Below are 27,483 nucleotides of genomic sequence, written 5' to 3'. Positions count from 1 at the left end.
ATGCAATCCTCCCATTTTCAGTTGTAATCACTCTAGGCTCCATGGTGTGGTGGTTGTCCTTCTTCAACTCCATCTTAGCTGAGTGTGGTAAGTCCAATAAATCAGATTGTAGGTGCTGGAGTCTGTTGAGGCTCAGGATCTGGCTATCACATTGTCAGTCCAGAGATTCAAATCCCCTAAATATATCTTAAACCCCAGCATTAACTGCACCTCCAGCACATTAGCATGAAAGTCTTATGAAGGGAGATCCCATCTGAGTCCAGATTTATCACACATAAACACCATTTCCAAAGAGGGGCCATCTGCCCTGGTAGTTAACCCCATCGGCCATGACCATAACTCCCATGGGTCTCTTTAGCCCTCAAAGGAACCAATATCTGGGGGTTGTATCTGCTTTATCTGTCTCTCTGACTCTGCTCAGTTGTGCATGAGGGCAAACCTTCTGCCAGCCTCCAGACTCTTTTTTAGAAACTCGTAGCCATATAAACTCATTTCTCCTTTCCATTTCCCCCTTACTTTAGGTCAAACAGCATTTTAAAGTCATGGTATTTTATGTAGACATGGATATTCTGCTGATCCGCATTGAACCTTCCGTATAAGGTCATTTTCCAGTTGCATCATCAGTTGGTAGTTGATAGTGGTCCCTCGTTGCCAGGGAGGCTCATCCCCGGGTGTCATGTCCCGCGCTGGGGGGAAGGCATTGCATTTACATGCTGAGTTTGGCTTCGAGACTGGCGGGGCTCTCTTTTGATGGAAGCTGACAGAAATACCACTCAAACCAGCTTAAGTAAAAATGGGCATTTTATTGGAAGGACACAGGGCCCTCCACCTGCAATGCCACAGAGCTCATGAGGGAAACCCAGGATTGTTGACCAATAATGCAACTGCAGTTGGTAACAATTACAATTTTAAACAAGGTCATAATTTTTAAAAAATCATGTTTTGCTTTCAACATCCATTATCTTGTTTGATTTTCGGAAGGACAAGGAATAATAAAATAATGACAGCTAATGCTTTTATATTTCTTACCATATGCCAGGTCTTATTCTAAGTACTTTGTATATATATTAATTCGTTAAAGCCTCATCACAACCTCTAATAGGTTCAATTATTATCGTCTCCATTTTGGAAGAGGAGGAGGCTGAGGGAGAGAGGATAAGTACCTTGCAAAAGATCCCATGGCTAGTTCGTGGGATTTGTACCCAAGCAATTTTGCTTAGAGCTGTGCTGTCTGCTGCAGAAGCCACAGGTCACATGTGGCTAGTAAACACTTGGAATGTGGCTAGTCTGATTGAAAGGTGCTGCTAATATAAAATACACACTAGGTTTGGAAGACTTAGTATTAATACAAGAAAGTAAAATACCTCATTAATGATTTTTACATTAATTACATGCAAAAATATCATGTCAATATTATCAGTATTTTGGATATATTGAGTTAAATAATGCATGTGATTCAAATTAATTTCACCATGTTTCATTTTTTCAATGTGGCAACTAGACTACTTTAAATTACCTAAGTGCCTCTTATTGGCCAGTGCTATTCCTGCACACTACCTCCCACTCTAACCACCACTTTGACGTGGCTGGCCCTTGAGAGAAGCTGGATCCAAAGATCTGAACCCCATCAGGCCTCTGGTCCCCACCCCTTCACATCTCATGTCGACAGTGTTCTTCTCTCTCACTGCAGTCCTTGTTCTCCATATGGGCAAAAGCAGCTGTAGCTGGCTTAAGCCTGGTCACTTAGGCCCACAGAGCCGGGCCTCGTCCTCAAAGTCCAGAGGAGGCAGCAGCTCACCTGAGGTCACTCTGCCAGGTGCAAGGTCTAGAGTTCTGGGCTCCATGGCCCTCCATGTCGGCTTGTAGGAGTTTGGGGCACATATATCAGAAAATATAATTTCTCAGTTTTAATAAAGTAACCACCAGGCTGACTTCCTGTGTATATTCGGGAGTGCCTCTCAAACAAACCCCATGAGATCCTGACTTCTGAGACCTTGTTAGGTCACAGTTTGTCTTTGGATCTCTTTTTCTAGGCTGAGCCAGAACTATCAGGGAGAAAAAAAAGGAAAAGAAAGATCACATATTTCCTGGAGCCTCCTGGCAAGTGGGTCCCATGATTTTAATTCTCTATATTTGGACTCTGAACACTGGAAAGTTTCCAAATGGGCATCGACCTCAAGATCCCAGGAGAAGGGCCGTTTTGTGAGCTCTGTGTGAGTAGCTGCAACCAACTGCTCTGTCCTCCAGGAGGTCTGTCTCAGTTTATTAGAGGTTGGAAAAAGCTGCTTCAGTTTGCTTCTTGGAATTCATGGGTGTTTTTCATCATAGAATTCTCAATTCCATCAAAGCGAATTTTCAGCGAGCTTTATCTGCAAGTGAGCCCAGCCCCTTTCTGTCCACTGGCGGTTTTAACTCTGAACACTGGGAGAACTGTCCTGCTGGCTCAGATGCAGGCATCTTCCTTCCACCCGAGACTGCACCTCTGCCTTCAGTACTCTGGGGGGCTCCTTACAGGAGTCAGGACTGCTTTCTTTGATTGTGTGTGCATGTGTGTGTGTGTTTTATTTTTAATTAATTTATTGAAATATATCACCCACACACAAACATACATAAACAATAAGTGTATAGTAATAGTTGTGAACTTACAAAACAAACATGTATAACATCACACAGGACTCTCACAACTAACCCTAACACCTTACATTGTTGTTAAACCTTTTTCACTAATGATTAAAGAGCATTGTCAAAATATTACTACTGACCAAAGTATTTTTCCCCAAGCCTCCCTATTATTATCTTTATGTCATTTATATATGAACATACAGAAATAATTAAATGTATAATAAAAGTTGTGAACTTACAAAGCAAACATGCATAACATCATACAGGGGTCCCATACATCAACCCTCCACCAACACCTTGCATTGTCATGAGATGTTTGTTACAAATTATGAAAGAATATTATCAAAATCTTACTACTAATTATAGTCCTTATCTTACATTTGGTGTGTTTTTCCCCCAACACACCTTATTATTATTTTTAAAATGTATTTTTTATGACAGAAGTTGTAAACTTATAAAACAATCATGCACATATGCAGAATTCCCAAGCAACACCGCTCTATCAACACACCACACTGTGGTAGAACATTTGTTACAGATAAGATAATATCATCTGATTGTTACCATGTTCATAGCATACATTTGGCTCACATTTTCCATACTGCCCTATTATCAACACAGTATATCTTTGGCATAGATGCAAGAATATTATATTATTACTGCTAACCACAGTCCATAGTTCATTCCAGTTGTATTTTTCCCATGCCTTCCCAGCACCCTGCAGTAGTGATATACATTTGCTCTAGCTCACAAAGGACACTCTTGCATCTGTACCGTTAACCACAATTCTCATCCACCTCTTGGTTTACTGTGCTATTCAGTTCCTAGATTATTTACTAGCATTCTGTCAATTGGCATTTACATTCCTAGACTACCATTTTCAGCCACAACCCTATTTATAAACTAGCTATTACTATTTTTAACCATCCATTTACACATTTCCACACTTTTACAGTAAAGCTAATTAAAACTTCTACATACATTAAACATCGATAGTACATCTCAGTCCTTTTCTTATCTCCATTAAGAATCCACCACCTACGACCAGGTCTCAAAGATATTTTCCTACAAGTTCTTCTAGAAGTTTTATGGTTCTTGATTTTATTTTTAGGTTTTTGATCCATTTTGAGTTAATTTTTGGTTAAGGTGTGAGACAGAGGACCTCTTTCCTTGTTTTGGCTATAGATATCTAGTTCTTTCAGCACCATTTTGCTGTGTGGACTGTTCTGCCCAAGCTATGTGGGTTTGACAGGCTGGTCAAAAATCACTTGACCATACATGTGAGGGTCTGTTTCTGAGCCATCAGTTTGGTTCCATTGGTCTATGTATCTGTCTTTATGCCAGTACCATGCTGTTTTTACCACTATAGCTTGGTAGTATCATTTAAAATCCAGAGATGAGGGTTTACTTTTCCTTTTATGATGTTTCTGGCTATTCAGGAACCTCCTTACCTTTCCAAATAAATTTGCTAATTGTGTTTTCAATTTTTTTTTTAATGCTTGTGGAATTTTTATCAGGGTTGCATTGAATCTGTATATCAATTGGAATAGGTTTGACATCCTAATGATATTTAGTCTTCCAATCCATGGGCATGGAATATTCTTCCAGTTATTTAGGACTTTTTTTATTTCTTTTAACACTGGGTTGCAGTTTTCTGAATACAAGTGTTTTACATCATTGGTTAAATTTATTCTTGCCTACTTGAATTTTATCTGTCATATTTTATTTCACCACTCTTTTGACACTTTGTTACTTTTGTTGATATAATCTTCATTTCTAGGCTCTCTTCCAGGCCTCTCTCTCCTGTCTTTTCTTTTCAGGCTCTAGCACACCCTTTAGTATTTCCTGAAAATCTGGTCTCTTGCTTATAAATTCTCTCAGTTTCTGTTTATCTGTAAATATTCTAATCTTGCCCTCATTTTTTAAACGCAGTCTTGCTGGATATAAACTTCTTGGCTGGAAGTTTTTCTCTTATAGTATCTTAAATATATATGACCAGTGTCTTCTTGCCTCCATGGTTTCTGGTGAGAAATCAGCACTTTATTTTATTGGGTGTCCCTGATATGTTATACATTGCTTTTCTCTTGCTGTTCTCAGAATTCTTTCTTTGTTTTTAGCTTTTGACATTCTAATTAGTATGTGTCTCGGAGTTGGTCTGTTTGGATTTTTTCGGATGGGAGTATGTTGTGCTTCTTGGACATGGATAGCTATGTCTTTCAATAGGGTTGGGAAATTTTCTAACATTATTTCTTTAAATATTCCTTCTGCCCCTTTTCCCTTCTCTTCTTCTTCTGGGACACCCATGACATGTATGTTTGCACACCTTTTGCTGTCCTTTAGTTCCCTGAGAATTTTTTTCCATTCCCTTCTTCATCTGTTCTTTTGTATGTTCACTTTCAGAGGCCGTTTCTTCAAGCTCACCAATCCTTTCTTCTGCCTCTTCAAATCTGCTAGTATATGATTTTAATGTTTTTTTAAATTTCATTTATTGCACCTTTCATTCCCATAAGATCTGCTTGCTTTCAAATTCTTCTTTGTGCTCATCCAGTGCCTTCTTAATATCTTTAATCTCTTTAGCTATCTCATTGACGTTATTAAGGAGATTTGTTTGAACATCTATGATTAGTTGTCTCAACTCCTTCATGTCATCTGGAGGCTTATCTTGTTCCTTTAACTGGGCCATAGCTTCCTGTTTCTTGGTGTGGATTGTAATTTTTGGTTGGTGTCTTGGCATCTGGCTTACTAGAGTATTTATTCTGGGTGCAGTTTTTTCTCTTTAGTTTAGGGCTTCCTGTCCTTTCTCCCTTGCTGGTTATGCAGTAGGAGCCAAGGATGTAATTGGTGCTATAAACTGTGGAGACTCAAGCTGCCCTTATTGCCCCAGGGATGGATGAAGCTTCTCCCAACTTTCTCCTTTCCCAGAGGTAGGGACAGAGTCAGAGTTGTGTGGAATAATCCAAGTTGTGCACGCCTAGACTATAGTTGCCCAGAGAGACTGATGAAGCTTCATGCCCTTTCTCCCCTGCCTGGGGCATGGATGGAGCTGCAGGTGTGGGCAGCAATCTATGCAGTGCAGGTCCAAGATGACCGCAGTTGCCCCAGTAGACTTTTAATTATTCAGTTTGTGCCAGCCAAAGGTACCCTCAGTTACCTGGATAGACTGGTGCTGAGCTAGCCAGCCTCCTCCCTGCCAGAGGTGGGACTGAAGCCTAGGCTAGGGCTGCAGCCTGATTCTGGGTGAAAGAAACTGGTTCCTACTGTCACTGAGCTATTTGGTCAGGTGCAGGCTTCCCCTCAGGCTTGGGGTGGAGTCAAATGGCAGCCACCGGTCTTTTTCCAACTTGGACAAATTCACACCCCTGTTCCTAGGGTTATTCCTTAGCCATCCGAATCTACCAATCAGTAGCTGAAATCGGCAGCCAACCGTCTCCTCCTCCCCTGTTTTGGGAAATGGAGCTTCCAATTCCAGTCACAGAACAGCTCCTAGGGCAGCTTGCACCACCAGAATAGGACAATCACTGGCCTCCATGGCTTGGCCAGTAATTTCCCGGAGAGGCTGGCGCAGGTCCCTGCAGCTTCCTCCCTGTGGGAGGTGGCACTGAGGCTTAGGCTAGATCTGCAATCTGACCTGGATGGAAAGAAGCCAGTCCCCACCAGCACTGGGATTTTCAGTCCACCCTGCCTCCTCTTGTGCCAGGTGCGGAGTTAAGATGGTGCCTCCCGGCCTCTTTTTGACTTGGACAGGCTCAAACTTTAGCTGTTCTCAGGATTATACTTTAGCCCACTGAATTTACTCATTTGTAGCTGACATTGGTTCCCAACTGTCTCTTCCTTCCCCATTTTTGGGAAGTGGAGCTTTCAATTCCAGCCACGGAACAGCCCCCAAGGCAGCTTGTGCCTCCAGTGGAGAATGGACATCGGCCTCCAGGGCGTGGAGCGCTCTGCTTACCAGTCTTCTCCGCAGATGGGCAGTCTCCTCCGTCCATTCCTTCAAGGATGTTGCCGGATGCTCTTCTGGCCTCCTGAAGCCCCCAAACAGGTGCTTCAGCTAGCTCCAGAGAGCTCTGGGTGTTTACTAACTGCCCTGCAGCAGAAGCTGACTCTAGGAGCTCCTTACTCAGCCGCTATCTTCTCCTTTATTGTGTTTTGCTTTCACATCCATCATCTTTTTTTTTTCCAGGAGGTACTGAGAATTAAACCCATGATCTCATACTTGGGTAGCAGGCACTGAACCACTTAGCTACATCCACTCCCCAATGAAAGTTGGTTTTTTCATTTGTTTGTTTTGTTTTTAGGAAGTACAAGAGATCAAACCAGGAACCTTGTACAGGGGAAGCAGGCATTCAGACCACTGAGCCACAACCTGCTCCCAATATCCATTATCTTGTTGGATTCTCTGAACAATCCTAAGGCAGACAGGGGAGTGTTGTTATCGCCATTATTCCTTACAGGTGAGGAAATGGAGAACCAGATAAGATGAAATGACTTGTCCACAGTCACATGACCATCAGGTTACAAAACTAGAAGTGGGACCTCATCATCCGCATCCAGATGACCCAGTCCTTTCACTGAGTGTCCCTAAGTCATTGAGTGTGGCTTGGTCATCTGCACATTTATTGAAACCATTCTGGTCCTGTTGACATATTGTTAATTATGAGTGACTATTCCATTCAAGACTGTTCAACAGCTATGTGTTGAGCACCTACTATGTGCAAGCACTGTGTGTCATTCAGGTGATACAATAGACAGGGCCCCTGCTTACCTGGAGTTTCCATTCCAGGGGGAAGAACAATCAGCAAGTCAAGAAACAAATATATCATCACAAATTAGGCTGCACAGCACTTTGAAAAGAAAGAACAGGGTGATATGAGTGAACAAGCAGGGTGGGCAGGCTGCTTGGATCCCATGGTCGGTGAAGCCTCTTCAAGGAGATCTTAGACCTGAGACTTGAAGACCATCTCAGGCTTCAGGGAGGGTTTAGAATTAAGGGACACTTGAGGCAGCGTTGCCTCCAGCTGTTGAACATTCAGTCACACACTCAACAGCAGCTTGAAGCGCACTATCTCGTCATTCCTCACACAAGCTCCGTGAGGTAGGTAACCTACTATTTCCACTGGATAGTTAAGGAGACTAAGTGACTGGGTTGCCCATGGCTCCTAACCTCTGTGTGAAGCACCACTCCTACCTCTCAGTGAGTCAAAACCTGATAAAGAGCAGTTGAGTTACCTGAACGTAATTTGTGTTAGTGGATGGCTCTGGGTCCTGGGATTTTAGTTTCTTGGCTTACGTTGCAAGAAGAATTTAAGGGCATGCCATAGGGTAGGCAAGGGAGTAAAGAGTTTAAGAAACAAGGAAATGGGAAAGGTACATGGTCTAAAGCATGGACTGTGGGCGTGCTGCGGAATGAGATGTGCACGAGGGGCTGCAGGTCAGAGCTTTTAAAGTCTTTCCTCCTCTCCTTCATCGTGTTGGGGAGGGGCTCCAGCTGTTTGCTGTTTTGATTGGTTGCCAAACCTGTCAGTTCTCAGGGGGCCAATGGTGAGCCGTCTTGAGGGTATCTCGGACTTTCCCTTGACCCAGAACACAATTCTCATTCCAAATGAGATTCTCGTGGTGGAGATCTCTTGGGATCCCTCAGGAGGTTCCCTGCGGGGTCTCACAGCCACGTGGTCTGCTGGCCATAGTGTATACCAAGCCTCAGCTGTGACCCAAGTCTGCCCTTTCCCCATACTAACCTGCCTCAGTTTGCATCTTCCAGTCTCCAAGAGACCCAGGCTTAGCAGTCTCACTCAAGGCACAGAGGTTCTGCCACCAGACAACATTCAGGGAGGGCCCGTGTCCCCACCTCTGGCCCTTCTCACATCACAGTCTGGACAGAGCACCCTGGGGACTGAACCGGAGGGGCATGGCAGAGGAGGGAGAGGGGGGCTTCAGGCAGGGTCACTTTAGTGCCTGGTTTGTCCTAGAACATGGGTATTTACGCATCCTTAGCTTCTTAACTGAGAGATGAGAGGTGCATGGACTGGGCAGATTAAAACCAGACTTAAGGACTTCATCCAAGTTTGGCACCTCATGATTCCATTTCTGGGGTTTAACCAACTAACACTTTTCCCCTCAGCAGGAAAGACTATAATGCTCATAACTTTCCTACTCTGCTCATAACTTTCCACTTTCCACCCCCAAAAAGGATGCTTTAGAGACTAAGCTCGTTTAATATAAAAGGGGGGTGGGGAGCCAGCGCTTACTTTCTTCCTGATCAATTGGATAAATATTTATTGAGCACCTACCATATGCCAGGTATTCTGCAAGATGAAAGATCCAGCCCCTGTACTCTAGGAGGTCCAAGAGGAAGGACTTACTAGTTCTGACTTGGGTTAGAAAAGCTGGGGGAGGAGAGGGAACACATTTGCATCCAGATGTGCTGGTGTCCTTTTGGATTGAGACTACTGCTTTGTTTTCTCTTTGCTTTGGATTTTCTAGAAGGCAGAGTCTGGGTCTCAAACACTTACTGGTTAAGCAAATATTTCTTGAACACCACAAGAAGAGGTTTGAGGCCCTAGGGATATAGCAGGTGGCCCGCTGGATCCCTGTCTTCATAGGGCTTCCGTTTTAACAGTAGATCATGGGATAGGCCATGGGGCACTAAACAGGCAAGCAGGCAAATGGAGGGAGAACCTGCATGTCGTTATAAGGACTAGGAAACAAACAAACAAGGAGCCAGGGTAAAAAAAAACAGGACACCTGCCTGTAAGGGGAAATCAGGAAAAGGCTTGGAGAAGTGACATTTAATCTGAAACACGAGCCAGACTGTGAGGATGGCTGGCTGAGGGGATGGCACCTTGAGGTGGAGAGGAGCTTGGGGCAGAGGCCGGGGTGTGAGCTGGGAGAGGGTGGGAGGTGCTGAGGGCGGGGCGGCCTTGAGGGCTACCTCAGCAGTCCAGAAAACTAATTGCAGCCAATGAGGGTCTTAGGAAGGGATGTGGCTGATGTCGGTTTATAAATGAGCCCTCTGGCTGCTCCCTGGAGCATGCCTGGGGGTGGGGGAGCTGGAGAGAAGCCAGACACCAGGGAGGAGGCTGTTGCCCGGGCCTCGCCCTCCATGGTCTCTGGTTGAGCGGCAGGAACGCCCCTATTAACACTGCAGGGGGCTTGAGGTGAGGAGTCCGGGCGGAGTCTCAGAGGGCAGGAGGCTCACGCAAGGATCCTGAGGGAGAGAAAGCATCCTTTTAACATTTTGAAAGCCTTGTATTATGTGTGTGCATGTATATATATATAATTGGTAGGTATATATAGGTATGTATATATAAAATTGTTATATAAGATACAAACTATCAAAGGAATTTCTCTATCACTGTGTGTGACTTTGGCGTATGTTCCAAGGTCTCTTCTGTAATTTGGGATATTTAGGAAGGAAACAATGACATATCTTTGAACCAAGTTCAAAGATAACTTCTGTCGCTAACTAGTTGTGTGAACATGGGCAAATTACTTAACCTCTCCGAGTTTCAGTTTCCTCTTCTATCGGACAATAAGAAAAGACGTAGGGAGCACTAGTGATTTAAGCATAGACTTTGGAGGCGCTCGGATATGGGTTTGAATGTTGTCTCCATTGCTTGCTGCTTATGTGACTTTGGGTAAATCGTTTTACTTTTTAGGAGCCTCTATTTCTTCCTCTGAAAAAAACAGGACAATAAGTATGTGACCTTCATAAGGTTGACAGTGAATGTCAGAAAAAAAAATGTGGGTAAAGAGTTTCGCACAATGCTAGGAGACATGAAATAAAGTCAGTTTGCCTCTGCCTCGGTTTCCTCATCTTTAACTGAAGACATTGGATTGGTGGCCCCTTGGGGCCCTCCCAGGTTTGTGATTCTAAATTAACTTAAGGCCCTAGAGAAGTTCATCTGTCTGGATCCTTGAGGCTTTGGCTCAGCTCCCAGCACTGCCCGGGACCTCCCACCCCCATCCTCACCGTGGTGTGGAAAGTGGGAGGGGTCCGGACTCCGAAGGGGGCCTCGGCAGGGAGCAGGGCTATTTGGAGTCTTGTTTTTGTTTTGGAGATGCCTGGAGACAAGGATACTCTCTCCCTCCCTCTAGGTTTGGAACAAGAATCTTGTCTCCCGGCCTTTATTTCCAAAGCAGTTCCTGGCCTCGTTTCCTCCTGGGCTGCTGGAATCTCCAGGCTCCAGCTCTGAGAAAACCCTTTCTCCTGCCTGTTCCAGGACCCCCCCACACCCCCTTCTACCCCAGGCCCTGGAGCCTGCCCTGAGCCAACTGCCACTGAGCGGGGTCCCTCTTTATCCATGGAGGATGGTGGAGGGCAGATGTGGACTGCATAGCAAACCCGCCTCCCTCTTTGGGGGCCCGTGTGGCTGGGCATGGAGGTCAGAAGAGCTGGGGGAGAGGTAAATGGAAACAGATGGTTCCCCTCTCTGACGGCCCTGCCTGCCATCCAGCTGCTCTCAGGATTCTCTTTTGCCTCGGAGACTCACTCCCATTGTTTTCTTCCTCCCTGTCTTCCTAGTTGAAAAATGTTTGCAGGTTGCAATTTTCCAAACCATTATCCAAACCTGCTTTTTGTTGCTAGATGACTCTGGATTCTGGGCTTCTAGGTTCTTGTGTATGTAGCATAGAAGAATTTATGGACACACCATAGGGTAGGCAAGGGAGTTTATTGAGAAACAAGAAAAGTACATGGTCCATGCTGAAGCACAGACCGCAGGTGTACTGCAGGGTGAGTTGTGCGGGTGGGGCCCCAGGGCAGGCTTTTTAAAGTCTGTCTGCTGTTCTGATTGGTTGCCCGACCTGTCATTTCTCAGGGGGCTGACGGTGAGGCCCTTTGAGGGTAACTGGGGCTTTCCCTTGACCCAGAACAGGAGTCTCATTCCAAATGAGATTCTCATGGCCGGGAGCTCGCAGGGGCTCTCCCAGCCTTCTCAGGAGGTTTCCGGCGTGGTCTCTCAGCCCTGTGGTCTGCTGGCCAACGGGCCCCTCCAGGAGAGTTTAGTTCTGGGAGGCCCAGGTGTTCTGCAGCAGCTCACAAGTAACACCAGCCAGTTCTCAGACTCTCCTCACGCAAGGGGAGGAGATGGAGACCCGCACGGTGCTCCCAGCTGTACCTGTCGTTACTTGACCCGTCCATCGTGTCTGCTGTCTCTCCTTCTGACCTCTCCTGTTGTTCAGGCAGTTCACCTTGGGCATGCATGATCCAGAGATATAATCAAACTTTACTTTTGCTTCCTCCCGTCTCTTTATAATGTAGTCAGTAAAGGGAGCGCCCCGCTTCCCTAGGTGGAGTGCTCACTCCAAGGTAATTCCCTACTTCACTCCTCATTCACTGGGAAGACAGAGAGGGCCTGAAGCTGGCAGGGCATCAGAGAAGGGAGTTAGGACCCTTCTTTCTCTCTCGACTCACCTCCTTCCAGGGTCTGAGGAAGGGGAGGGAGAAGAGGTCAGCCAGCAGGAGGAAGGTGCGTATGTGTTTCTGGACAGGAACTGAACTGCTGTGCCTCTCTGGGCCTGCAGACACTTAAAACTGCCTTTTATGAACTCTCTGCATGCGCCCCCATCGAGCCCTCTGACTGTAACACTTGTGATGTGGGTATTTTAGTTTTCTTGGCTGCTCAGGGAAATACCCACAGGCTTAAACAATGGGAAATTTAAAAGCGCACAGTTTTGAGTCTAAGAGAAAGTCCAAATCAAAGCATCTTCAAAGCATTGCTGTCTTCCTGAAGACTGACGTCTGGGGCTGGCTGCTCACCATCCTTGGTCCTGGCCTCTCCTGGCCTCTCAGTTGTCCTCCAGGTTCAATTGAATTTCAGCGTTTTGGTGGCTTTTTCTCTCTGAATTTTATTCTGCTTATAAAGGACTCCAGTATTAGGATTAAGACCCTTCCTGATTCAAGTGGGCCACCCCTTAACTGAACTAACCTCATCAAAAGGTTCTTACTAGGAAGCAGATTTGGCTCAACGGATAGGGCATCCGCCTACCACATGGGAGGTCCAAGGTTCAAACCCCGGGCCTCCTTGACCCATGTGCAGCTGGCCCACACACAGTGCTGGTGTGAGCAAGGAGTGCCGGGCCACGCAGGGTGTCCCCCGTGTAGGGGAGCCCCACGCACAAGGAGTGTGCCCCATAAGGAGAGCCGCCCAGCACAAAAAAAGCACAGCCTGCCCAGGAATGGTGTCTCACACATGGAGAGCTGGTGCGGCAAGATGACTCAACAAAAAAAGAGACACAGATTCCCCGTGCTGCCTGACAAGAATACAAGTGGACACACAAAACAGACAACCTGGGCGGGGGGGGGGGGGGGAGAAGGGGAGAAAATAAATATAAATTTAAAAAAATTTTTTTGAAAAAGGTTCTTACTTACAATGGATTCACACCTACAGGGATGGATTGAATGTAAGAACATGTTTTTTGGGGTACATATAGCTCCAAACCACCATGGTGGGCCTTGCCCATTTTCCTTTGGCTAGCAAGTCCAGGCCCCTCCCGTCCCCCCATCTTCTGGTTTCCTGGCATCCAGCCAACGTGGTTATCATTCTTGGGGCCCCTCCTTCTGGCAGGATCTGCCTGGCCCAGGCTGACTCCCACTGTAGGATGTCTTGTACCTTCAATCCTGAGGAGGGCGAGAAGGTCCTCAGCCCCTTCCTGCACAGCAGCGGCGGCAGCAACATGCTGCTCCTCTTCCCCCTTCCACTGAGGCAGGAGCCAGGCTCTCGCCTTCTAGCTCCCCAGGGCAGGCCTCAGACATGTGTCTGCTCTCTCTCCCCTCTCCCATGCTGTGTTAGTCAGCCAAAGGGGTGCTGATGCAAAGTACCAGAAATCTGTTGGCCTTCATAAAGCGTACTTATTTGGGGTAGAATCTTACAGTCACAAGGCCTTAAAGAGTCCAACTCAAGGTACCATAAGATGTACTTCCCGGGAAGCGGACTTGGCCCAGTGGTTAGGGCATCCGCCTACCACATGGGAGGTCTGCGGTTCAAACCCCAGGCCTCCTTGACCCGTGTGGAGCTGGCCCACGTGCAGTCCTGATGCGCGCAAGGAGTGCCCTGCCATGCAGGGGTGTCCCCCATGTAGGGGAGCCCCACGCACAAGGATTGTGCCCCATAAGGAGAGCCACCCAGCGCGAAACAAAGTGCAACCTGCCCAAGAATGGCGCCACACACACGGAGAACTGACACAAGATGATGCAACAAAAAGAAACACAGATTCCCGGTGCCACTGATAAGGATAGAAGTGGTCACAAAAGAACACACAGTGAATGGACACAGAGAGCAGACAGGGGGAGGGGGAGAGGAGAGAAATAAATAAATAAATAGTTGTTTTTTAAAAATGAGCGTGATAATAATTTTTTAAAAAAAGAGGTACTTCCTTACCCAAAGTCATTTGCCACATGTTGAAGCAAGATGGCAGGCAATGTCTGTGAGGGTTCAGCCTTCCTTCTTTCTCCTACAGCTCTGTGGTTCCAACTTCTTCCGATCTCAGATGTAGGTTGGAGAACTTCTCTCTCTTCCTGGAGCTCATTTCTTTTCAGGCTCAGCTGTTCTGTTCTCTTAACAAGGTCAGCTGTAGACTATCAGGTGAATGTCTCCTCTCTCTCCGGGGCTCTGGCATCAAAACTAAGTTCTCTCTTCTGCAATGTCTTTGTCTGTGTTCTCCTGTGTATCTACTTCTCTTGCCTTCCTGATTGAGTATCCTTTTATATAGCCCATCAAGCGGGCAGGGAATCAACCCTGCATGCCCTAATGATGTGGTCAAATCAAAGCCCTAATCTTAACATAATTTAGTCAAAGGCATCTCAGCCGAATCTAATACAATTAAAGGGTATCACACCCAGAGAAACAGACCAGTTTACAAACAATCAGTATCTCTTTGGAATTCATAAATAATATCAAACTGCACCATGTGCATCACATTTTTAAATTCTTTATCCAATGAGAATACCAAGACTCGTGGAATGGGCTCTCAAGCTTTTCCGTGTTCAAGTCTGTACTTTGGCTGGACCCCTCAATTTGGCATGCAGTGCCCCACGGATCATGGTCCCCAGGTGGAAATTTCGGCTTTACCACCCTTTTTCCTCACCAAGTAATTCTTTTGCAACCTCACTAAAGGTCTAATACCCAAATCCAGCCTGTGCCTCTGTCCGAGTCTGTTTCTTTAAATATGGCCACAGGCTACCCTGCACCCTAGTAGAGGCTCCCCCTCAGGGTCCCGGCTTCCTCCATGAGCCTGTCTGGGGGTTTTCCAAGGGCTCCATGAGCGTTTGTAGGGCTGCCCCAGATTCTTTAAGAACAGGTGTGGACTGCTACAAATGAGCCTGCTTTCTGTTAAAAAGAAATAGTTGATAATTACTATTATTGAAATAATGAAAATGCTCTGATGATGATTGAGGTGATGAATGTACAACTATGTGATTATACCAAATACCACTGAATGAATGTACACTTTGGATGAATTGTATGCTTTATTAATAAAATTGATTTGTTTAAAAAAAAAGAAAGAGGGAAACGGACTTGGCCCAGTGGTTAGGGCATCCACCTACCACATGGGAGGTCCGCGGTTCAAACCCCGGGCCTCCTTGACCCGTGTGGAGCTGGCCATGCGCAGTGCTGATGCGCGCAAGGAGTGCCATGACACGCAGGGGTGTCCCCCACGTAGGGGAGCCCCACGCGCAAGGAGTGCACCCGTAAGGAGAGCCGCCCAGCGTGAAAGAAAGTGCAGCCTGCCCAGGAATGACGCCGCCCACACTTCCCATGCCGCTGACGACAACAGAAGGGGACAAAGAAACAAGATGCAGCAAATAAACACAGAGAACAGACAACCGGGGAAAGGGGAGGAATTAAATAAATAAATAAATCTTTGAAAAAAAAAAGAAAAATTTTTGAAAGGGATAGAGAGGTGTTAAAGGTAACTTTCACCAAGCTAAGTTTTCTTCTAAATCAGGATTGAAAGAATTGAAAATAAAATAGCTTTGTTACTTTATGATGTAATGTTACATACAGTAGTACCTAGTACTGCCTAAATCAGCTCGACCTGGCCAGTGGCACCTCTTTGTCACTTATATAGGGAAGCCCTCAAGTCAGAGAAGGGTGGTGGCTTGCCCAGGTCCACAGGTGAGGAGCCTCAGAGCTCCAACTAGGCTAGGCCCCGCCCCCAAGGCCAGGGATGTACAAGGCTGAAGGCTACCCTCCTCTCCCTGCAGGAGAAGCCTTTGTCCTGTCCCCTTCATCTGTGTGGGGATTAAAGATTTTGGAGGCACTTGAGAAGTAGGGTCAGCTTATTCCCAGGGTGGCAGCCAGAGACCTGGCAAGGTTCCCAGGCCAGTGGGCCAGCCATGGTCTGAGGGGAGGGGAGGGCTCACTGAGACCTGAGCAGTGGCCCTGCCTGGCTGCCCACACTGCAGCCCCCCGGGAGCCCCCAATGCTTGAAGGCTGATTAGGTAGCCCGAGGCTGTGCAGGATAGTGACGTTGGCAAAGCTTCACATCTGGAAAGAAAGGGCAGATTGGCACCTGAAAGACTCAGCATCAGTGCTGGAAGGATCTTGGAAAACATCCAATGCAGTGGTTCCCCAAGTGGGGTCTCTGGACCATCGGCAGCATTGCCTGGGAATGAGAGAAATGCAAATTTTCTGGCCCCGCCCCCAGACCTATCAAATTAGAAACCCTGGGAGCCGGGTTTCTGGTTCAGTCTGTGTTTTAACAGACCTCCCAAGTTGGGTCTGATGCCCATTCAAATTTGGGGACCCATTGGTCTAGTCTAACCTCTGAGCTCTTTCCCATGAGAAGAAGTCTTTCCTGGCATACTCCCCCTCCTGGTTCCACTGTTGGGAGAGCAAAGGGTGAACCAGTTTGTTGAGATATCTTGGGCAAGTCCCTTGTTCCTGCCCTGGCCCTCTGCACAGCAAGGAGCTGGGAGTAGGTGATCTCTGTGAGCTTAGCGCTCTGGTCTCAGATGTGCTGCTGCTGCCAGCCTTAAGGACGCGGGGTAGCCTGAGTCAACTGCCTGGTTCAGATCCCAGCCCTGCCACCTGCTAATTGCATGACTTGGGCAGGTTGCTCAAGTCCTCTGAGCCTCCTCTCCATGCCTGTGTCTATTCCATAAGGATGTTGTGAGGATTAAGTCAGGTACGGAAAGCCCATACCTGTCACACAGAAAGCCCTGGGAAGAGGTGCTTTCACCCTCACTAAGTAACTGAATCCTCACCTCTCCTTACCCTCTAATACGCTATCCCGGTCCTCACTGAGAAGCAGCCTGGTCGCAGATCATCACCTGCAATTCAAAGTACTTTCGATTTGTGCTGTGTATTTACCTTTAAATAGAGTCGTATTAACCAGCACCGCTCCTCAGCATCGGCTGTAAGTCCGTCTGCATTTCTGCCATTCCGGAGATGGCCATCTGATGACGAGCACCCCACCCCAAGGCCCTCCAGAGTGCATTCTGGGTGCCTCTTGTACCTATAGCGTGACCCGGTTCATCAGCATGTCCTGCCAGCCTGACAGCCATTTGTATGAGATGCAGGAAAGAGCAGGAGGCAGATAACCAAGTCAATCCTGGCTGCCTCCTCCTCTGGACCCCATCTGATGGCCCGCCTTGTCGGCTCGGTGCCCACGTTCGCCTGCTCACAGCTCTCTTGCCCCCACAGGTGGCCACCATGATCCCCTGGGTGCTCCTGGCCTGCGCCCTCCCCTGTGCTGCCGACCCGCTGCTTGGCGCCTTTGCCCACAGAGATTTGCAGAAGGGCTCCCCTCAACTTGTCTGCAGCCTGCCTGGCCCCCAGGGCCCACCTGGGCCTCCAGGAGCACCAGGGCCCTCGGGGATGGTGGGCAGAATGGGCTTTCCAGGCAGAGATGGCCCGGACGGCCCCGACGGTGACCGGGGGGACAGCGGAGAGGAAGGTAAGAGCCCAGCGCCTGTGCCTCCTGTGCCCACCTGCGCTTGACAGCATCCGGCCCAGAGGGGTTATGAAGTTCTTAAAACTAATATTAAGCCCTTTTAACTGTAAATCAAATGTATGGTTCTTTATGAATAGCAGTGCATTCTACTGAAAGGAACAATGTGTGTCAAATCCTGTGTTCCTGCCCCAACTGCTCCACTGATTTGACAGGTGCCTTAGGGAAAATCTCCTGATGGTATTGTTCAGAATTCTTTTGGAGGCCAGTGGCAGAAACCCAATCTGTAGCCACAAGTGGAGTTGATTGGCTCATGTAACTGAGAAGTCCAAGAGCTGAGCTTCAGGAATGGCAGGATTCAGGAGCTCAACTATTGTTGTCAGAACTCTTCATCTCTCTGTGTAGTGATTTCTTTCTCACAAAGGCTGGAAGGGCTGAAATGGCTACTGGTGGGCTCAAACCTGCATCCTTATAGTTTGGTCCATATAGCAAATCTTGGGTGATTGATCCTCCATGGGTCACAGGTGCCTACCTGAACCAATCCATTTGACCATGAGGTGACGTTCCACAGTTTTCCAAGGCTGGCTCATGTGCCCACCCCTGGGTGTGTGTGAGTGGGTGGTGAGGGCAGTCAGCCACTGTGATTGACTGCCTCCCCAGACCACATGAAGCAGTGAAGCATGGTTCTCCCAACGAAGGGATGCCAGGCAGACAGCAAACAGATTGGATCCTCTCTACAGACATTTTCAGCTTTGACTTTCCTTATATTTCTGAACTCTCACCCCTGTTGCCCAAGTATACATTTTAAGCAGTAGGGAAATTCTAATACCTTTTCCTTGCATGGCATTTTAGTACTGACAAAGCACTTTTGAGTACCTTGCTCATCTGGCCACCAATACCATCCTGTGAAGGAAGCATTCTTAATATCCCATGTTACAGAGGAGGGAGTGGGGAGTCCATGATTCAGTTGGTCACAGCATGTCAGAGCTGCAATAACTTGAACTTTGGGAACAAACCTGCATACATATTCTGGCATATTACTAACCCTCTCTCCCAACCTCAGTGTCCTTGTCTCTAAAATAGGGATAATAAGAGCACCTACCTCACAGGGTTCTGGTGAAGATGAAATAAAATAGCATGTGAAGCACAGGGAAGGCATGCAATAATGTGTCTCCCCTTAACTGACTTGCTGAGGTCACAGAACAGGCTAGTAGCAGACTTCAAATCCAGGATTTTCCTCAACATACCAAAACTAACTCCTCCAAAGGCATCTCCTTTCAAATGAATAACTGTAAAAATAATGATGGCAGTGGCATTAACTGGAAGAGATCTGACAGTGCACCAGGCATTGGATGTCCTGGTATCCCATTCCCCTGACCGCAGTGGTGATTCAGGTAAGGGACCTGTACTCCAGACAGCACCAGCTAGAGTCTCCCCTTAGATTTGCCAGATGGATCTTGGGGGAAGGAGAGTATCTCTATTGTTGACCTTTCCCCCTTGATCAAGAGCCCTGAGGATGCAGGCTTTAGGCTGCTATCTGCCATCTCTAATGCCGAGAGTTAAGCCAACCAAGCAAGGAAAGCAGTGCTGAGAGAGGGAGAGAACCCTGACTTGTGTAACCCAATAAAACTGGGCCACCTTGGGACGAATCAGAGTAAGCATAACATAACACCCGAGTATGCCCCCTCCCCAACAACTCCATCTCCAGAGAAGTTCTTGAAAAATAAAACCAGCTTTTCCTGAATTCTCTCAAAACAGCAATGAAGAAGGAATCATATCACCTAACACATGGTAGACTTTCCTGATAAGTTTCCTTATCTCTTTGTCTTCCCCCAAAAAACTCCCCCACAAAACTCCAATCCAACACAATTTGGTCTTTTGTCCTCCTCCTCTCTCAGTCCCTTCTCCCATCTTTTTGTTTATTTTCATTTTTTCAAGGAACAGCTTTGTGACCTTTCTTAGTTTTATTCTTTTTTCTCCACTCTATTTTTAAAGCAGTTTTATTGAGCTATATTCACATGCCATACTTTCCTACTCTTTTTATTTTTTTAATTAAGTAATATGCAAATACATTCTCATTGTAACATAGGCCAACAGTATAAATAAAGCAGGAGTCCTCCCTAATTGCTGCCCTTCTCTTGCTCCCCTCATCTGCCAGAGGTAGCTGCTATTAATTGGCTAGATGTATGTCCTTCCAGGCCTTTTTCTGTATATTTCTATATGTGAATAATGCCAGACAAGGCCAGTCACTTAAGGTAAGTCATCTGCTCCTGGAAAATAGGTGTTCCGTAAGGAAATGCTAATTGCCAAACTGTTTCCCAACTGTTTTAAATGGGAAATTTTTAAATGCTTTACATGTTAACCCCAAAACATAGTAAAATGCCACAATATATGTATTAGAAACAAGGTGCTTTATAGAATGTGAAATGCCTAAAACATTGCTTCCTGATCACCCAGTTCATATGGTGGTTGCCTTGTGCACAGGATGCTGGGATGTTCTTTAGCACCAGCAGCCTTCAGGAAGTGGGCCCTCAGCTGGCAGGCAGCTTGCTTCTCAAAACAGCTACACCCAGTGCCACCTGTCTGCCAATTGCATTTGGATGTAACTCAAATCTTTTCCCATGCATCTTCTCTTTAAAATGTTGTATCGCGTTTGGGGGACATAAATATAAATTTTTCTGATGTAAAAATTGGCCAAAAAATGTATTGAGAAAAATGTACTTTAAAAAAAATCTGGATATTAAAAACCAAGACGTGTTCAACAGGAAAACATTATTTGGGATATGTCCTGCAGGATAAGCTAACTAGTGTTTAGGGCAGGGATTCTTAATAAAGCGTCCATGAACTTGACTTGAAATTCAAAAAAAAACATTATTCTTGTTTTTTTGCATGTATTGGTGCAAATATGATATACTTATTAGATAATAACAGTATAGTGTGAACTTAGTAAGGGGCCTATGGTTTTCACCTGGGGTCCATGGAATAAAAAAGGCTAAGAACCCCTGGTTTAGGAAGTACTCATATTGGCTTTGCCCTTAAATTGGTTTAGAAGTATTTAGCTTTGTGGATTCCTTTAAACGTAAAGAGTTCTGACATCTGCTCTTTCCTCATCCTAGTATACACTAGAAAAGGTTTCATGCAGTTGCATGTAGAGCTACCTCATGTTTTAAACTGCTACATAGAATTCCACAGTATAGCTAGACCATGGTTTTTCAGTTGTTCCCCTTGGGTGGGCACTTAGTTGTTCCTAGTTTTTTCTCTTACAAGCAATCTTGCAATATACCCTTATACACCTGGGCAGGGATTTCACTTAAGATCAGGGTGCTGAAGTCAAGAGGCTCCTTCCAATTCTCTTCTCCACCCATTACCAGCAATAAAGGATGGCAGACAAACCAGACTCTTCCTTAGAAGGCAGGAAAAGTAAAGACCCTGTATTAGTCGGCCAAAGGGTTGCTGATGCGAAATATCAGAAGCCTGTTGGCTTTTATAAAGGCTATTTATTTGGGGTGGGAGCTTACAGATACCAGGCCATAAAGCATAGGTTACTTCCCTCACCAAAGTTTACTTCCATGTGTTGGAGCAAGATGGCTGCCGACGTCTGTCAGGCCTCAGGCTGGGTTCCTCCCTTCCCAGGTCTTGCTTCTCTCTGGCCTCAGGATTCCTCTCTTCCCAGGGCTTGCTTCTTTTTGGGCTCAGGGTTCCTCTCTTCCTGGGGCTTGCTTCTCTTTCCTCTTTCCGGGGCTCCAGCTTAGGACATCAGCATCGAAGTCCGACATCAAAACTCCAACATCAAAATCCCTCAACTCTGTTCTTTGCCATGCCTTTTATCTGCGAATCCCCACCCACCAAGGGTAGGGACTCAACACCCTACTGGCCCAAGAGGTTTACCTGATTAAATAATCAAGTAAAACTCTGAATCCAATATAATCTAATATACCCAGAGGAAAAGACCAATTTACAAACATAATCCAATATTTCTTTTTGGAATTCATCATCAATATCAAACTGCTACCAGTCCTGAATTGTTCTGTTATTCTTTTTGCCCTGGTCCACAATGATTCTGGAAGGAAAGTATCTCCATTCCCCCTTTCCAGACAGGACTAAAACAAGTGCCCTAGGTTACACCATCAGGATTTGAACCTATCTGTGTGATCCAAAGCTTGCTTGTTCTTTCCATCATCCAAGGGCTAATGCTCCAAGGGTGGAAAGCCAAGGCCTGCACCCTCTTGAAAGTCTCCTCACCGTAACACTGGCTGCTCTGTCTTCCAGGTGCACCTGGCCGGACAGGTAACCGGGGCAAGCCAGGACCAAAGGGCAAAGCCGGGGCCATTGGGCGGGCCGGCCCTCGCGGCCCCAAGGGGGTCAGTGGTGCCCCAGGGAAGCATGGCACACCAGGTAAGAAGGGGCCCAAGGGCAAGAAGGGGGAGCCAGGCCTCCCGGGCCCCTGCAGCTGCGGCAGTGGCCGTGCCAAGTCGGCCTTCTCGGTGGCAGTGACCAAGAGCTACCCGCGGGAGCGGCTGCCCATCAAGTTCGACAAGATCCTGATGAACGAGGGTGGCCACTACAATGCATCCAGTGGCAAGTTCGTCTGTGGTGTGCCAGGGATCTACTACTTCACCTACGACATCACGCTGGCCAATAAGCACCTGGCCATCGGCCTGGTGCACAACGGCCAGTACCGCATCCGGACCTTCGACGCCAACACGGGCAACCACGACGTGGCCTCGGGCTCCACCATCCTGGCCCTCAAGCAGGGTGACGAGGTCTGGCTGCAGATCTTCTACTCAGAGCAGAATGGACTCTTCTATGACCCTTACTGGACCGACAGCCTCTTCACGGGCTTCCTCATCTACGCTGACCAAGATGACCCTAACGAGGTGTAGACAGGGATGGGGTTGGGGCGCCCCAAGACGGAACAAGCTTCTGGACTTGTGGTTCCAGAGCAAGACCCCTAAACTGGCTGCTGAGGGTCAGGGGTGGGGAGCTCCTGGTTTCAAGCCAACCTCCTCAGCCTCCTTTTCCTTCCATCATTAAATACAAGCTCTTTTATTCATCCATTCACCTATCCATTCGATACTTATTTTTAATACCTACTGTGTAATATACACTGTTCTGTGCTCTGGGAAATACAACAGTGGACAAGACAAAGAATCCCTGCCCTCATGGGGCTCACGTTCTAGGAGGGAGGCAATTTACTAGCAAACAAACAAATACTGCAATTACAGATTGTGAGAAGTGCCAGGATGGAAATAAACAGAATACCATGGTCAAGAGTGTTAGGTATAACAGGAGACAGGAAAGAGGGTAATTTTTTTTTTAATTTATCATTTTAGGTTTACCTACATATGGTAAAGCCTACAAATCTTAAGTGGACAGCTCATTGAATTTTTACATATTTACACCTCTGTCATCCTCCACACAGATGAAGATTCAGGTCTCCAACCCCACCTCCACCCCAAGGGTCTCTTAAATCCCCTTCCAGTCAGTACCAAGAAGAGAATAATTTTTTTTTTAACTTTTTAGTTTCAGATAATTTCAAACTTACAGGACAATTGCGAAAATAATACAATACCCATACAGAGAACTGCAACATACCACCCACCTAGATATCCAGATCCACCAAATTTTTGTTGTTGTTAAGATTTATTTTCATTTATTGCTTTCCCCTCCCCACCTTCTCCCAGTTGTCTGCTCTCTGTCCATTCGCTGTGTGTTCTTCTGTGTCTGCTTGTATTCTGGTCAGCGGCACCTGTGTCTCTTTTTGTTGCGGCATCTTGCTGCGTCAGCTCTCTGTGTGTGCGGTGCCACTCTTGGGCAGGCTGCACCTTCTTTCATGCTGGGCGGCTCTCCTTACGGGGCGCACTCCTTGTGCGTGGGACTCCCCTATGCGGGGGACACCCCTGTGTGGCATGGCACTCCTTGTGCGCGGCAGCGCTGCATGTGGGCCAGCTCACCACATGGGTCAGGAGGTCCTGGGTTTGAACCCTGAACCTTCCACGTGGTAGGTGGATGTTCTATCAGTTGAGCCAAATCCACTTCCCTCCACCAACTTTTAACCCCATTTTACCCCATTCATTGTATCATTCTATCTATCTATGTATGTATCTGACTATTTATGCATTTTCTAAACATTTGAAAGTAGGCTGTTTTATTAGTCATGGTTCTCTAGGGAAACAAAACCAGCAAGAGATATCTGTAAATATTATAAAATTTTATAAAACTCATCTCATGTGACTGTGGGGATGCAAGAGTCCAGATTCCGTAGGGCAGGCTGTAAGCTGGAAACTCTGGTGAAGGTTTTCAGTGAACTCCCCAGGAGAAACTGGCTGGCTGAAGTAGAGGTGGAAATTCTCCCTTCTGACTGTTGAAATCACGTCTCTTTTTAAAGCCTTTAACTGATTGGATGAGACATCTCTCAGTGTTGAAGGCAATCTCCTCAGATGATTGTAGATGTAATCAGCCATAGATATAGTCAACTTACTCATGATTCAAGTCCATGAAATGTCCTCACAGTGACAAGCAAGCCAGTGCTTGTTTAACTAAACTAGACAACATCACCTGGCCAGGTTGGCACATAAACCTAACCATCTCAGTCCACCTCGTCAACACGTCAGCCAGACACATCACCTTGAACCATACTTAATCTCTAAGTAAAAAATATTGAAAGTAAAGGTGGCTCAAGCCATTGGATGCCTCCCTTCCACATAGGTGGTCCCGGGGTTTGTTTCCCAGTGCCTCCTTAAAATAAAGACAAGCATACAATGAACAGACACAGAGAGCAAACAGTAAGCACAAAACACAATGAGAGGGGGAAGGAGAAATAAATATTTTTAAAAAATATATTAACAGTCATATTTTTCAGCCAACATACTGAACTGTCCTGCATACAATTGGAAATACATCTCCAGAATAGGGTACAAGTCTTTTGGTAATATTCACTCTTAAACTTGGTATCCTATAACTTAAATACTACTGCATGAAAATAATACAACTAATGTCATATGGTAAGGCAATAAGATAGGGAAGAAAACAAATATATTTGCTTTCTGGACATATACAAACATACTCATAACAAAACAAGTAAGAAATATTCATAGCTATTACAGTCCTCAATTCTGTAGCTGGTCATGTGGTCATAGTTCATATTTATCACTACCTTCTTCCACTACCTATTCCATTTTCCCTTTACCCACAGCAAGCACCTCAGCTGGCCATGGTTCTTTGCCTGGTGGGATGACCCAAACCTTCCTTCCTGAAGTTTCTGGGCCAATGGTGGTCCTGTCTGGGTTGGGATGTTGCCATTTTCTATTGACTTTAATCACAGGGCATGGCAGTAGTAAGAGATGCCCTAACACATCTCCTATATTCCAGTGCAGTCCTCTTTCCCCTTGAGAGTCAGAATCAATCAACCCAGGGAGTACAGTAATTCCCTTTGCCTGCTGATTCAGAGGCATGAGGCCAAAGTGGCCAGATGGCAGGCTTCACTTCCAAGTCAATGGGATTGTTTTTGTGTTCCTGGTGGAAGCATTCCACCTTTTGAAACTAAGACCTGTAGACCTGCAGAGCTTCAGGTTGCAGGACAGGAAGCAAAGTTTTTCCAGTAGATCACTAAGGGTAATGGTGAGTGGTGCCACTCCCATCTCCACACCTGGATTCCTGGACCTGTGAATCTTGGCTAGGGAAGAAACAGCACCTTAGAGTGGACACTAGTTTAGAGCATACACAGCCTCCTGAAGAACATTACCTCAGGCCTGCAAAGTATTGTAATTAAGTCTTATTTTTTTTCAAGATTTATTTATTTCTCTCCCCTTCCCCACCCCCCCACACCCACCCCGGTTGTCCATTCTCTATGTGTATTTGTTGCATCTTCTTTGTCCATTTCTGTTGTCAGCAGCACGGGAATCTGTGTTTCTTTTGGTTGCGTCATCTTGCTGTGTCAGCTCTCCGTGTGTGCAGCGCCATTCCTGGGCAGGCTGCACTTTCTTTCGCACTGGGCGGCTCTCCTTATGGGGTGCACTCCTTGCACGTGGGGCTCCCCTACGGGGGACACCCATGCGTGGCACGGCACTCTTTGCGTGCATCAGCACTGCGCATGAGCCAGCTCCACACAAGTCAAGGAGGCCCGGGGTTTGAACCGTGGACCTCCCATGTAGTAGACAGACACCCTAACCACTGGGCCAAGTCTGCCACCCTGTAATTAAGTCTTGAAAGGCCATGCCACCATTCTAAAAATTCATCTGCTTCAGGATGATGAGAAACATAGTAAGACCATGGAATTCTATGAGCATGTGCCTATTCCTGCAGTTCATTTGTAATGATTAGAAGTGCTGCTGAGCAGAATACCATGATGGTGGATAAGTCATTCTGTAAGTTCATGGATGGTAGTTTTGGCTAAAGCATTGCATGCAGGAAAGGCAAACCATAGCCAGAGTGTGTGTCTATTCCAGTTACAACAAATCCCTACCCCTTCCATGATGGAAGTGGTCACCACCAGGTGGCAGGCTCATCACCTCAGGAATGGTGTCATATCAGGGACTAAGTGTTGGTTTCTACTGCTGGCAGATGGGGCACTCAGCAGTGGCTGTAGCCAGGTCAGCCTTGGTGAGTGGAATTCCATGTCTCTGAGCCCATGCGTAACCTCCATCCCTACCACCATGGCCACTTTGTTCATGAACCCATTGAGCAATGACAGGAGTGGCTGGGGAAAGAGGTCGGCTGGTATCCACAGAACGGGTCATCCTATCCACTTGATAATTAAAATCTTCCTCTGCCGAAGTCACCCTCTGGAGAGCATTCACATGGGACACAAATATCTTAATGGGTTGGGTTTTTTCCCCACTTAAAAAACTCTATCTACATATCTCTTCCCCAGAATTCTTTGTCACCAGTTCTCCAATCATGTTCCTTCCAAGTACTTGGCCATCCAGCCAAACCATTGGTGACAGCCCATTAATCAATGTACAAATGCACCTCCAGCCATTTCTCCTACCAAGCAGAATGAACAACAAGGTGCACTGCTTGAAGTTCCTAGGATTTCCCCTAACCACTGTCCTTCTGGGACATCCCAGAAAGGGGCTACAGTGCTACAATTGTCCACTTTCACACAGTACCTGTATATTATGCAAACCATCTGTAAACAAAGCCCAAATTTTCTTCCTTAGCTGATCATAAGGAACTCCCTAAGAGGCCATAGATTTGGGCTGAGAAATAGAAGGTAATGTAGCAGGAGTGGTGACCATGGGCATTTGGATCACTTGCTCATGTAACTTACTTGTGCCTTCAGGACTTGCTTGAGCCCTATCTCAAATATACCACTTCCACTTGATGATGGAGCACTGCTAGGCATGCCCAACTTTATGGCTTTGCAGATCAGACAACACCCAGCTCCTGATAGGCAGCTCAGGCCTCATGGTAACTTGGTGACCCATGGTTAAGCGTTCAGTCTCTACCAAGGCCCAGCAGTATGCCAAAGTTATCTCTCAAAAGGAGAGTGGTTATTTACAGAGGATCACAAGGCTTTGCTCCAAAATCCTGTGTGTCCACATTGTGCTTCTCCTATAGGGGCCTGCCAAAAGCTTCAGACATCCTCTTTATTTGCCCCTGACACTTCCAGCACCATAGAATCTGCTGGATCTTGTGGTCCAAGAAGCAGAGCAGCTTGTACAGCAGACTGGATCTGTTGCAGAACCTTCTTTTTTTCTTATCCCCACTGAAAACTAGCACCTTTGCAGGTCACATGTTATATGGGCCGGAGTTGCATACCACAATGAGGAATATATTGTCTCCAAAATCCAAAGAGGCCAACTAGGCCTTGTGCCTCTTTTTTGGTCATAGGAAGGGCCAGATGCAACAGTTTATCCTTTACCTTAAAAGGGATATCCTGGTATGCCCCAACATCACTGGACACCTAGAATTTCTCTGATGGGGAAAGACCCTGAATTCTTTTTTTTTTTAATCAATCTAGGATAT

General features: G+C 46.5%; 1 protein-coding gene across 2 annotated transcripts in view; it reads left to right on the top strand.

The window, feature by feature from the left end:
* C1QTNF2 (C1q and TNF related 2) overlaps positions 1-22,571 on the top strand; it is a 67,419-nt gene extending 44,848 nt beyond the window's left edge. For both annotated transcript variants that reach the window (XM_071210920.1, XM_058281694.2), the window contains 2 exons: positions 17,268-17,520; positions 21,784-22,571. In XM_071210920.1, coding sequence (XP_071067021.1) covers positions 17,277-17,520; positions 21,784-22,397 — 858 coding nt within the window. In that variant the 5' untranslated portion in view covers positions 17,268-17,276 and the 3' untranslated portion in view covers positions 22,398-22,571. The remainder of the gene's footprint in view (positions 1-17,267; positions 17,521-21,783) is intronic.
* The last annotated feature ends 4,912 nt before the right edge of the window (positions 22,572-27,483 follow it).

Source organism: Dasypus novemcinctus, chromosome 2, assembly GCF_030445035.2.
Source record: "Dasypus novemcinctus isolate mDasNov1 chromosome 2, mDasNov1.1.hap2, whole genome shotgun sequence".
In the NCBI taxonomy this organism is placed as follows: domain Eukaryota; kingdom Metazoa; phylum Chordata; class Mammalia; order Cingulata; family Dasypodidae; genus Dasypus; species Dasypus novemcinctus.
This window is presented reverse-complemented; position numbering and strand designations above follow the sequence as displayed.